Raw genomic sequence first — 14,115 nt, 5'->3', positions numbered from 1 at the left:
TCACTTGGAGCTGGAGTGCTTTCACTTCTTTCCTCCCTACTAATCCCTCCCCTTTTCCCATTCAGAGTTTCTCCAGCCAGCAAAAGAGCGACCTGAGACTTCAGCAGCTCTAGCCAGAAGGTTGGTCATCAGTGCCCTTGGGGTTCGAAGCAAGCAGAGCAAAACAGAACGAGAAGCAGAGCTTAAGAAACTGCAAGAAGCCCGAGGTGAGTTTACTCAGTGACCTTCTCTATTTCCCTAGAGTTCACCATAAGCCTTGTGTTTAAATAATGAAAAAAAAAATGAATGAAGCCCTTTTTATTTTGTCATTTCTAGAAGGCTTTCAAGTATATAGAAAGTTTTCAAGCCTTGCATTCAGGAGGAAGGCATTTCAGGATTTGTCTCCCGTTCCACATACAGAGGCATTCTATTCCATGCTCTGATGATTTAAACATAGGTTTGACCTTCTCAGTTCATTGCTGGAATTTTCTACAGTTTTTGCTCCAAACTGAAAAAAATTACCTGTGACATAATTGTCTTCCAGACAAAAAACCTTATTTGCTATAGGTTTACTGGGTCATAATTACCATGATGTTGCCATGATAATATTAAATGGTTTAGATCTTGGGTAGAAGACAAATTAAGGAAAAGCTTGCAACTGGCATTGGTGATCATAACTCTAAAGGGGATGTTTGTCATTTTAAAGACAGTACTGAGTGGCTCATTTTAGAATACTTCTGGATTCCCCTGTCTTTTAATGATTTCCTAGTGCCTAAGAGTTCATGAAAATATCTCCATATTCACAAGCAAGGATTTTCTTTCCTTGGAGTTGGGGTTAAAATAGGTCTCTTCTTTATAAGCTGTTGAATTGTATGTAAAGACTTGGAACTCAGGCTTGACACTTAAGTGCTTTTTATCAACCTTCAGGCTTTAGACTGTCTTATTGCCTTAGCCCCAAGATCTGTGAAATCTGTGGAGGCAATTTATTCTGAAAATTCCACTTGCTGAGAAGTAACTTCATTTTTCTATTAAACCAATTGAAGCTCCACACTCCTTGTTTATTGCCAGTCTAACAAGGCCATTAATACTTCCTGTCCACTCTGCTTTGGTGATAGCAGGCAGCTTTTGGACTCTCAGCTGCACCAGCTAGATAACCAGTGACAGAGTGTGACATGGCAGGTGCTAGACTTTCAGAGTGGAACCCAACTAATTTTTGAAACCTTAAAGACTATACTGAGGCAGTTTTCATTTTTTGGGGCTCATTGTTTAATCAAAGCATCTCTTATAAACTATAGAAACAGTAGAAGATTCCTCTGGTCTTTATAGATGGTAATGAAAGAACTAGATTAAAAAAATGTTCAGTATACTAACCTCTTATTAGTTATCTCTGGGGAAAATAATTGTATGTGATCACTACAATTGTCCCAAAAGATGAGTTGAAAGATGGGTCTGGGAATATGGCTTAGTGGTAGAGTACTTGCCTAGTATGCATGAAGCCCTGGGTTTGATTCCTCAGCACCACATAAATAGAAAAAGCCAGAAGTGGCACTGTGGCTCAAGTGGTAGAGTGCTGGCCTTGAGCAAAAAGAAGCCAGGGACAGTACTCAAGCCCTGAGTTCAAGCCCCAGGACTGGCAAAAACAAAACAAAACAAAAGATGAGTTGAATGATGACAATGTCGCTCAGTGTAGAGGGTTTGCCTAGTATACGAAAAGCCCTGGGTTTAACCCCCTACGCCTGTACTATATTGAAAGAAAGGAAGAAAGAGGGAGGGATAGAAAAGAAAAATAAAAATGAATAGAGAGCAATAGCAGCAGTATCTAAAGGAGGTACTTCCCTTTGTAATATGCCTTGCTTTCCTGTGGGTATAATATTACCTATATCTTTACAGTTACTGCAGCAGTTGCTTCACGTGAATATTATCTAGGTATTCCCCTCTAGCTGTCTGTAGACACATTAGCATGCAGCTCTACTTGCAAGTATTTGTTTTAAATAAATGCCTTGCTACACAAAAGACAATTCCATGATGCAGTTAAAAATGAGACTGTTGGCCACGTGTTGTACCCTATTACTTTTTTAAAGAAGGCCTTACTTTATTTATCTACCCTTTTGGGGATAAGACTATAGTTATGTTATTGGTTATGCTCAAACTTGGAAAGCCCCTGCCTCAACCTTCTGGTTAGTTGGGACTCAAGATACCCTTATTTGTGAATAAGGTTCTATCTATTGATGCAAAAATTATAGAAGATCCTTGTTTGTTTTACTTTAGAGCTCTCCTATTCATCTTTGAGAAAATGAAGAAAATGGAGAATTTCATGGCCTCTCTCTGGCACTTTTCAATATGAGCAGATACTCATATAGTTGCCTACATAGAATCTATATTTTGTACCTGTTTTTTTCCTGTGGAAATTAAAAGAACTTTTTAGGTATTGAAAGAACAGAACAAATGTTTTTGTTCCCAGTGGAATCTGTACAACATAGAGTCTAAAATCAGACTACCTGAATCGTTTTAGCTTTTCTATTTACTGGGTATGTGACCTTAGGCAGTAATTATTTACTCTCCAGAGGCCTCTATTGTGTTGGCCATAAAAATGGGAAGCAGAAAAGATAATTCGTGAAAGATACTTAGTCATCCTCAAAACTCATAGGAAATTTTGCTCCTGTTTCAGTCGGTCTATAATAAATATATGGTAAGTGTTATTAGCTAATATTTAAGTATGTGACGTTAGTAGCTATATTTGTAATACTAGCAATATTACCCATAGTAGCAGTATGTTGAATTTAGATTCCAAGTCAATATGACTGCTCTTTCTATTTTAAAGTTTTTTTTTAATACTGTAAGCTCTACTTGGTGTTCCCTACTTACCTACCCTGTGCCAAATACTGTCTTCCCTATTTATGAGAATTAAACAAAAACTTGTTTTGTTCTATTTGCCTTGAGTCAGGAACAAAATATGAACTGTCTTTACATATTTTAAGCAATTATTTTCTCTCTCTCTTTGTCTTCCTCTCCCTCTGTCTCTGTGGTGCCATGTTGTTGCTCATGTTAGTCAAGTACTCTATTGCTGAATTACAATTCCAGCTTGTCCTCCTCTTTAATTTCTGAAGATTTTAAGATTAAAAGGCATAAAAAAGGTTTTATTGATGGAAAGGACTGAAGAGAAATTCCAGGCAGTGTAACATGTTGTGATAGTATTGTGTCATGATAACTCTGTGATGGATGATATTATCTGCACTTTAGAGCTGGCCTAGAGAAGCTAAGTAACTGACCTAAAGTTGCCCACCAAGGAAAATGTGAGGTGGAATTTGATTTTTGTAGTTAAAACTTATGTTCCTTCTACAATAGTATACTTTCTCCTGAAGGACTTTTGGGACAGTTAATTTTCCCCCCTAAGTTGTCAAGATGTGCAAAGGGGAAAGTGCTGGTGACCCACACATATTCTTACCTACTCAGGAAGCTGAAGTCTGAAAATCAAGGTTTGCAGCCAAACTAGGCAGACAAATCCAGAGACTCTTCTCTCCAATAAACCAGCAAAAGCTAGAACTTGAGATGTCAAGTAGTATACTGCCATCTTTGAGGGAAATAAGCTAAGCTAGAACTTGGGGCCCTGAATTCAAACTCTAGTACCAGCACCATAAAAACAAAATAAAAACAAAAAATGTGTAACAAAACGACTACCAGGAAACTGAAACATGACCTGACTGAGGGCAGGTGAACCAACGAACGGAGACAGAAATGGTGGGCAAATTCAGTTAGCATATTCAAATGTACGTGTGCAAATAAATGGAAGTAGGCAACTTGGGAGACTGGTGGGGATGTGAATATGTGAGGGGAAGAGAATGATGGAAGGAGTGCCACTGATCAAGATGCATTGTGAAATTGAAACTCCATTTCACAACTATTTGAAAATAATAAAAATTTTAAAATCCTCCTGTGTTCCACATGGTAGTTTGAACCAGTTTCCTCTTTCTTTTTTCTTAGTAGAAATACAAAACATCTGGACACCATTCTGTTCTAACAACTTTTAACTGTAAAGATCAAGGACAGATTGTTTAGGAGTAATGGAATCCAGGCTGAAATAGCAATTTGGCCATTAATTAGGTCTGTGGCCCTGGGAAAGTCCATTATTCCTCTGTTTGCTACACTTTCCAACAAAGTGAAAGTAATGCTTATCCTTTCAGCACAGTATAATTTCACATATGTATGAATATTTTAATTTGTGTCTTTTTCCTTTTTGCTACTGGGGATCGAACCCAGGATGTTTCATTTGCTAGGCAAGCACTTTGCCACTGAACTACATCCCAGCCCAGTATGACTATTTTATTTGTTTTGATGTTTTTTGTTTTTTTTTGCCAGTCCTGGGCCTTGGACTCAGGGCCTGAGCACTGTCCCTGACTTCTTTTTGCTCAAGGCTAGCACTCTGCCACTTGAGCCACAGCGCCACTTCTGGCCGTTTTCTATATATGTGGTGCTGGGGAATCGAACCCAGGGCTTCATGTATACGAGGCAAGCACTCTTGCCACTAGGCCATATTCCCAGCCCCAGTATGACTATTTTAAAAAGTGCTATATAGCCAAGTGCTGGTGGTTCATGTCTGTAATTTAGCTACTCAGGAGGCTGAGCTCTGAGGATTGTGGTTTGAAGCCAGCCTGGGCAAGAAAGTCTGTGAGATTCTTATCTATAATTAACCACCAAATAACTGGAAGTGGTGCTGTGGCTCAAAGTGGTAAAGCACTAGCCTTAAGCGAAATAGCTTAGGGACAGAGCCCAGGTCCTGAGTTCAGGCCCCATGATTGACAAAAAAAAGGAGGGGGTGCTTAACTAATGAGAATTTCTGTATTACAATAATGTGAACCAATAATGACAATTTTTTTTATTATCTGTTACTGCTCTCTTCATTATACATGGCAGGTATAGATCAATCAGGACTTACCACATGTTCATAAACTAAATGTCTGAATGACATTGGCTTCTTTAGTTTTTCTTCATGAATCTTTTGGTTTTACTTCTGAACTTTGTTCAAGTCTTCTAATTTTTTCTTTTTAAAACTCATAGTTGACCACTGTATTTGAAACATTCCTTCTTAATGAATTTGTAAATTGTAATTTTGAGTTTTAAATACTTTTTCTGCTAGTATTTTTCCATTCTGCCTGGGTTTTCCTAGCCTTTTAGTGAAAGAGAATACCATAATTTTTAATAAGGAGATTGGGAAATTTAACTTGGAAAGAATTGAGGAAAAGGAAGTTCCTAAATCATTTTCAGCAAGTCATTATAAGTGATGAAGCTTAGTATGTAGTCCTTAAACATTAGTCCAGCTGAATATGTAACAGATCAGAGATATACTAAGGAGAAAATAAAAACATCCATTACTCTGAGTTCTTTGTATTTGACTTAATCCTGTGTTTTAAGTCAGTGATTCACTGAGTAATAAAGCCACATTTTTTTAAAAAACTGACCTTGAGAACACATGTAAAAACTACCTATGTTCTATTTTTCCAAACATTTGATTCCTACCTAAAATTAGAGATAGATGTCGTTGCCTTTCAGAATATGCTACCCTATAACTTTATTTCAAAATTTGTTTCCATTTTACTCTTGGGAGTAAGTGATTAATTGACTGGCTCTCAAAGACCATCTTTTGGTTCATAGGCCTAAAAGACAGAGTAGGTAAACAATTTGATCATCTAGTTTGATTAATTGAACCACTGACACCTTAAAATCATCTGTATAAGATATTTAGTCAACTATAATAAAATAAATTTCACCATAGTTGATTCCTCCTGGAAACTTCTTTAGGCATCCCTTTATTCTGCAATGCTACATTACTACCTCATAATCTAGGCCTTCAGGTAATTTCTTAGTGTCTTTTCTTCCTTGTTATCTGATATTACCTTCATTTCCAACTATACTTCTAGTGTGTTTACACACACACACACCCACATACCCGCTCAGCCCCCCACCAAGATGCAGTATTTACCTGCTTCTTGGTGTCCGTAGTTTTTGTTTTCTTGAGACAGGGTCTTGAAATACAGACTCAGCTGGCCTCAAACTTACCATCCTTTTACCTCAGCCTCCAAATGCTAAGATTAGACATGTACCACCATGCTTAGCTCTTGGTTGCTCTTTAATAAACTCCTAAATCAGAGATAAAAATATCAATCATAAGACTGACCAGTTTGCCAAGTATTGCTTAAATAAATAGCATTTGTTTCCTTGTAATAATCATTCTCTCTGGAGTTAAATACCCCCTGATGAGATCTAGATTATATTTTCCCAGTATATTAATGATTAAAATCTGAAATGTTGCTAAAATTAAGGCTTACTTATGCTATGTCTTGATCTACTAGGTCTGTCATGCCATAAAAGAAAGCAATTAAATTAGTTTAACTAGGCTTGTTCTTCACAAAGCGTGTTGATTATTACTCTGTAGTGACTACAAGTGGATTTTGTGATCATTTTTCTTAGGTGTGGAAGTAAAACTTGAAAGTCTATAATTTGCAGCCATTTTTCTTTATTCATTTTTAATATGACAATAAATTGGCCCCTTTACATTCTCTTAGTGATTTCAAATCCACTCACTTAATGTACTCATTTCTGTCCACTTGTTTATAGTGGAGAATGAAAGTCTTTGGAGAAGTTTTTGTAAATGTTGCAATCATCTCCTGCTAATCCTCTATTTTACTTTAGTTCCTTGTTCTTACGACTTTCTATTTAACCAGTTTCCCATTTTTTTTTATTTTTAAAGGTAAAATTATAGGAGTTGTTTTTCATGTGGTCTACCAGCTACTATCTGCTTTCTTTTCTGCTTATTAAAGGAACAACTTGTTTCTGTCAATACTTACTTTTCATATGCTTTATCTTTTCCTTTTAGATATTTCAGATTGTATTTTCAGATGTGAAGATAGTGGAATGTTTACTACTTAAAATTAAAGACGTTGGTTCCAGCTTCAGTTTTCACTGATTATGTAATCTTTGGGAAGTCATTCAAGTTTCCCAAGTTTCTGTTACTTGTCTTAAAATTGACGAGGTAGCCAGGCACCAGTGGAATCCTAGTTACTCAGGAAACTGGGATCTGAGGCTCATGGTTTGAAGCCAGTCTGGGCAGACCATGAGACTCTTATCTCCAATTAACTACAAAAAGCTGGAGGTGGAACTGTGGCTCAAGTGTGGAGTGCTAGCCTTGAACACAAAAGCTCAAGGACTATGCCCAGGCTCAGAGTTCAAGGCCCAGGAATAGCACACACACAAAAAAGCTAAGTGAGAGCTGTTAACTTTGAAGTCTCATTCTACCCTGTATTTCTCTATGCTGTTCATGTTCTATATTTCTAATTTTTTTCTATTTATTTGTACTTGTTGACCTGTTTTCCCACTCTTCCTAGTTTTGTCATGATTTGCCAACAGAATTTCTTCTTACATTTATTTACATACTTTAATTTTATTAGAAAGTATCAGGGGCTGGGGATATAGCCTAGTGGCAAGAGTGCCTGCCTCGGATACACGAGGCCCTAGGTTCGATTCCCCAGCACCACATATACAGAAAACGGCCAGAAGCGGCGCTGTGGCTCAAGTGGCAGAGTGCTAGCCTTGAGCGGGAAGAAGCCAGGGACAGTGCTCAGGCCCTGAGTCCAAGGCCCAGGACTGGCCAAAAAAAAAAAAAAAAAAAGAAAGTATCAGCACAAGCTATGTTTCAGATTTGTGAACTTTTACAACTTTAGAAAGACAATACAGTATCTATAATAAAACACATTAACACTAATATTTCTGCAGCAAATTGTGTGACTGGCAATACAAAATGGAATATATAAAGACCGAAACATCTTGTATTCTTTTGGGTTAGATTTGCCACCATCAATGGGTTTGGGCCCAGTCTTTAAAATGAAAACAAAAACTTTACTTATAGAACTGTTTGTATTTTAGAATTGTGGATTTGGGGATAGTCATAGTTTTACACTATGGATATCTTTTCTTACAACTTTCCATGTTGTCTTTTTGGTTTGTTTCTTATTAAAAGGCTTGAGCTCTAATAACTCATTCTTTTTGCTTTTTCCTTTCCTTGAAATTGAAAACCAGTTTTTGATTGATGTGATCCAAAGGTGTCTTGCAGTTAGCTCTCCTCTTACTGTCTCCATGATTTAAACATCAAAACTATACAGCCTACCTAAGAAATGCTCGTATCCTTTGGACAAGTCAGTTATACTTGACTCTATCTCCTGGAGAATCTCAGCCCAGTCTAAATCTGCCTTACAGCTGAGTCCCCCATTTCTTGCCACTTGTGACTTTGCTGCTATATTCAGATAATGCCACAAGATGGTGCCCAAATAGCAGGGAATTTCTGTTGCTCACATTTCCAAGTGCCAGTCAGTTTCCCTTAAAGTACAGTCAAATATAGTTGAGGAATTTTGTTAGGGATTATGCTAATTTGGAGAGATAAATTGAAATAGCAAGTGTCACTCTAAACTCACCTTGATTTCTGTAATACACCTGTTTCATGACCTACAAAGTCTTTTATAGACATTATCAATCTGGAATAATAGCCCTTGAAAAGAAGCATTTAGGCTTATCACCTGCATTTTATGATATCAAGATAAATGACTAGCCATAAAATTAGAACTGGTATTATGGCATCTAACAGTATTTGGGCCACCCAACTCTATATGTTGTTTTGGTGGGGAGGGCATACAAGATCTTGCTATGTTACCCATGCTGGTCTTAATCTCTTAGGTGTAAGTGATCCTTCTGCCTCAGCCTTCTATGAGAAAGATTCAAAATCAATTCTAGACAAATCTTGAGACAAATAGATTAATAGACCTTTCCGTGTTCTCTCCCTGCTAGGAGAGTATGAGGGCCTGTCACTGTTCTACCCTGTAACAGCACATCATTGTCCTAGTAGATCATTTCCAGCCAGAAAGTACCATTAAGCTTCAATATCTATAATTTTCATTGGGGTATCATTAGATACATGGGATTGACTAAGTTATCTCCCAGGTAACTTTACCCTATCTCCACCAAACATATACCACAACTCCTAGCTTGTATTTTCTCAGGTCGTGTTAAAAAAAAAATTGAAAACCAAGTTTCTGCTGGGTGCTATGGCTCACGCCTGCAGTCCTAGCTATTCAGGAGGCTGAGATCTGAGCCTGGGCAGGGAAGCCCATGAGACTCTTGTCTCCAATTAACAACTAGAAAGCTGGAAGTGGAGCTGTGGCTTAAAAAGCTCGCCTTGAGCAGAAAATTTCAGGGACAGCACCCAGGCTCTGAGTTCAAGCCTCACAACTGACAAAAAAAATAGGGGGGAGAAAAGAACAAGTTCATATTAAAATTAGAGGTTGATTATCCAGGTTTGTTCATTTTTTTTCTTTTCAGAAATAATTCCTTTTTTTTTTTTACCAATTATATATAGTAATATATATATATATAAATATTTATTCAATAAGTTTGTAGTAGGGAAATATGAGTGGAGCCCAGTGGCTTCTATTTCAATTTGAACAAAATGGTGGGAGAAGAATATTAAAACATATTCTTAATCCTTATTGAAACTTTTATAGACAACAGTGCACTAGGAATAATGAGAAGTTATTCTGAAGTATTGGTCACAGTTGAAAAATAGAAGTAAAATAAATACATACTAGGAAGACTCAAAAAATCTATCTTGATAGATTCTGCTTACTCTGTGTGTGTTTGAGAGAGAGAGAGAGAGAGAGAAAGAGAGAGAGAGAGAATGTGTGTGTGCGCGCGCACACACTCTAGTCCTGGGCTTAAACTTGGGGCCTGGACACTGTTCCTGAGCTTTTCACCCAAGGCTACTGCTTGAGCCACAGCTCCACTTCTGGTGTTTTGGTGGTTAAGTGGAGATGAGAGTGCCATGGACTTTTCTCTCCAGGTTGGCTTTGAACCATAATCCTCAGGTCTCAGCCTCCTAAGTAGCTGGGAGTACGGTGTGAGCCACCCGCACTAGGCTCTGTCTACCTTTATTTACAGAGGTACTGAAGCTTGAACTCAGGGTGTGGCACTTGCTAGGCACATGCTCTACTGCTTGAGTTTTGCCTCCACTCCTTCACCTTGGTTATTTTTTAGATAAGGTCTTGCTTTTTGCCTGGGCCTGCCTGAACTGTGATCCTCCTATTTATGCTTCCCTTGTCGCTAGAATGGCAGGTATATTCTACCACACCTAGCTGTGGGTTCTCATAAACGTTTTTGCTTGGGCTCACCTGGAATTGTGATTTCACCCACAGTCTCAACCTCCTGTAATACCTGGGATGAAACATACATGCCACTGCATGTTTCATGTACTTGTTATTTCTATTACCCCTAAATCTTTCTTTTTTATTATGTGAGAGACATGATGGATCTGGGGGTATGACTCAGTTGGTAGAGTGTATGCTTAGCATATTCAAGGCCCTAGGTCCAATTCCCAGTACCACTCATGTGCGCACACACATACATAAACACACACGGAAAAAAATGACTTAGTAGTGTGCATTTCTCCTTAAAAAACAAGATACATGAGCATTTAAAAGAACTGACCCCTATCATCAGGGTAAAAGATGACCAGAAAATCTGTCTCATGATTAAAGTATTTTGTAATTTGGACACTAGTTTTATGAAGTGTACAGTCATGTTTAACACTATACTTTACTTACAGAGAGAAAGCGGCTGGAAGCCAAACAACGGGAAGACATCTGGGAAGGCAGAGACCTGTCTGCAGTTTGAACATTGCTCCGTGAAAAGGATAATTCCATGCGTTAGAAAGTGTTTCATAGTCTTCAGATAAGAGGATCATTCTAGAGCTGTGTACATGCTGAGGTACATGTTAAAAAGAAAAAGTGGTCAAGACAAAGGCTGACAGGGCTCAGAGAGAAGGTAAACTCCTGGGCTCACTCCCAGTTACAGTTCTTTGGGTCTTTCCCTCCTAGGGTAGATGCAGAAGGGAACTATCATGGAAGATGTAGCATCTAAGAATCCTCTGGAGAGGGTCACATACACGTCATGTTTGTGCAGTTCATACTTCCCAAGAAGTCTAAAGCAAATAAAGAGCACAACAGAGGATCCAAACCTTCAGTGGCGGGAGATTTAGGCCTTCTAAAGGCAGAGTATTCCTTAGTACCTCACAAAGCCAAGTATAGCAATACTGGGGCAAGGGAAAAGGGCAAGTAGGGAGCAGTTACAACAAAAAGAAGAATGTCTGGTGTACTTGGCATACACAGACTTACTCTGCCAGTTCCAGCACTCCAATGATGGTGAACAGCAGCAGCTATTTGGGTATTTGGACTCCTGAGTTCCTACTGATCTCAGTGCCTGGGGCTGTTCCAGCTGCACTGCAACCAGGAGTCTGCCAGCTTTCTTCTCGTAGGAAGCCAGTCCTGAGGAGCTGTGTGCCAGTTCCAGTTGTGTGCCAGTTCCAATTTAAGCAGCAGTATGTTGCAAGAGGGAGACATTAAAGGCCATTTTATGACATATATCATCTTGGTATTTATCAGTTTTGTCTTTCCCACAAAACAAAAACAAAAACAGGAGACCACCTCTCCTTTTCATACCTATAATGCCATGTGTGATTCAAATCTATCTGTTGCTTTTGTTGAACCCCAGTAAGTGGACTGCTGACCATTTCTCTGCCTCAAAATATATTCCAAAAATGACTTATCTTTGGGTTGATGGGTTGCAGCTCCTCTGACCTTGACCTCCTTGTGCACCCCAACCTCCTGTTCTTTCCCTTCTCTGTCAAATTTGACATCCTGCAGGAAACATCTGGCACACCGCATGTTCTTGGTATGATCTTTTCAGCTTTTGCCAGAGGCCCTTGGCAAGCAGCACCAGACCATCCATTACAGTGAGAAGCAGCCAGGATGAAATAAACACCTCTAGGCAGTGAGAGATTCTCCAAAGGACACAGACAGGACAGAGCCATCAACTCAGGCTCTACCTACCTCATACCTGCTTTTTCAGTGTGTTTAGAAAGTAGTTCTGCACTGAAGAAATGGTAGTGCTAGGCCATAAGGCGCAAAAGTGACAGTGCCTCATTGGGCCTTGGACTAGGCCGAAGTTGCCTTTTTCTTCATTTTATGGTTTAGTGCTCTTGACAATGATGGATTATTAGCATTGCCTAGAACATGGTGGAACATTCCTTAAATGGCACTGGCCTTGGGTCTTAGTCCTGACTTAACTATCCCTGCTACTGTTCCAGTCCCCAGGGGACTCGGCATTGTGTGTCTAATTCTTGGTCATTTCTCCCAGAGGCTGTTGTTTATGCTCATTGCTTCCATGTCAAGTTTGGAAGAGTAAATAAGTAATTCTCTTGACCTTGTGACACTGTGTCTTTGAGGGCTACCTTGATTCCACTGTGATCAGATAGAATAGAATACATGGGATAATGTCAATACTCTTGTATTTGCTGAGGTTGTGTGGACTATGACATGATCTATTTTGGAGTATGTTCCATGGGCTGCTGAGAAGAATGTGTATTGGGTCTCTGTAGGGTGAAACACTATGTACAGATTTGTCAGATCCATGTGGGATATGGTGTTACTTAGGTCTTCGGCTCCCTTGCTAATCCTCTGTGTGTTGGATCTGTCTCTTGGAGAGAGTGGAGTGTTAAAATCTCCCACTATGATTGTATTTGGGTCTATCTTGTTTTGTAGTTCTGAAAGAATTTGTTTGACATATTTAGGGCCTCTTTTGTTTGGTGAGTATAAATTTATCACAGTGATATCTTGATTCTGGATTTTTTTCCTTGTATTAAAATGTAGTGTCCTCCTTTATCTTTTTGAACTGATTTTAATGAGAAGTCTAGTTTGTCTGAAATCAGGATGGCTACCTTTGCCGTTTTGGTAGGTATGTTTGCTTGGAAGATCTTGCTCCATCCTTTCATTCAGAGCCTGTTTTTGTCCCTTGCTGTAAGATGGGTCTCTTGAAGACACATTGTCTTTGGTTTATAGCTGTTGGACTTCAGTTCTCTGTCTTTATGGAACAAATTCCTCTAAAATAGTTCTTTTTGAATAGTGTAGCTTCTTTGAATGAAAATTCAGGGAAGTGAGTTACAGCATGACTTCATACTGAATGGTCTATTTCTGAGATACTTTTGTCCTTTTTTGGTTCTTCTCCCTCCCCACCCCCCAAGTTCTGGAGATCAAACTCAGCCCCTTGTGTTAGGCAAGTACCCTACTACTGATGTGTTAATTGTTGAAACCTAGGAGTGACCTTGTGTGTAAAAAAAGATTGGTGTTCCTATCACTTACCTCTGAGGATATATCCCCTTTCTGGTTGAAATTTTCTTTTTAAGACATTGTTAATCGTAACATCTATTTATTATGTCCAGTTTATATTTCTTTTTGTGTGTATGTGCTGGTACTGGGGCTTGTACTCAGGGCCTCATGCTCTCACTTGGCTTTTTGCTTACAGCTAGTGCTTTACCACTTGAGCCACACTTCTGGCTTTTTGTTGGTTAACTGGTGCTAAAAATATGTCTGCCCAGGCTGGCTTCAGGCTGTGATCCTCAGATCTCAGCTTCCTGAGTAGCTGACAGGCATGAGCCACTGGCACTTGGTTCCAGTTTTCTTTTCTTTCTTTCTTTCTTTTTTTTTTTTTTTATCATGGGGCTTCAATTCAGGGCCTGGGTGCTGTTCCTGAGCTCTTCAGCTCAAGGCTAGCACTCTACCACTTTGAGCCACAGTACCACTTTTGGTTTTATGGTGGCTAATTGGAGATAAGAGTCTCATGGACTGTCCTCCTTGGGCTGGCTTTGAACTGAGATCCTCAGATCTCAGCCTCCTGAGTAGCTAGGATGACAGGCATGAGCCACCAACACCCCGTGCTCCAGGTTTCTTATAATGCTCATAATTTTAAGAAGTTACATTGGTTCTCATTTTAAGTGTTGTAAAAGCTTTTTTCAGCTGACAATCAGCCACTTCTAACTCTCAGGTTTATACCATAGAAAGAGATTTAAAAATTTAGAATGTTGCTGTTTCTACCAAATTTTGAGTTATATTATTCTAGTTGTTGGAGTTGCTGTATACTGGCCAATAATGACTATTCTTTACTCATGTTTAAACCAAGCCTTCACAAGTAGGGTTTGCTAGAGAACACCTATAGGCTGCTATTGGCTCAGGGAACAAATAAAGTTAAGTAGATCTATTTGTATAG

At 38.9% G+C, this 14,115-nt stretch overlaps 1 protein-coding gene across 2 annotated transcripts in view; it reads left to right on the top strand.

Moving 5' to 3' along the window:
• The window catches only part of R3hcc1l (R3H domain and coiled-coil containing 1 like), a 69,746-nt gene extending 58,271 nt beyond the window's left edge, over positions 1-11,475 (top strand). For both annotated transcript variants that reach the window (XM_048338513.1, XM_048338512.1), the window contains exons 6-7: positions 66-206; positions 10,622-11,475. In XM_048338513.1, coding sequence (XP_048194470.1) covers positions 66-206; positions 10,622-10,689 — 209 coding nt within the window. In that variant the 3' untranslated portion in view covers positions 10,690-11,475. The remainder of the gene's footprint in view (positions 1-65; positions 207-10,621) is intronic.
• Positions 11,476-14,115: the final 2,640 nt, after the last annotated feature.

This window comes from Perognathus longimembris, chromosome 2 (assembly GCF_023159225.1).
Source record: "Perognathus longimembris pacificus isolate PPM17 chromosome 2, ASM2315922v1, whole genome shotgun sequence".
NCBI lineage: Eukaryota > Metazoa > Chordata > Mammalia > Rodentia > Heteromyidae > Perognathus > Perognathus longimembris.
The sequence above is the reverse complement of the archived record's forward strand: the minus strand, read 5'-3'. Positions and strand labels throughout refer to the sequence as shown.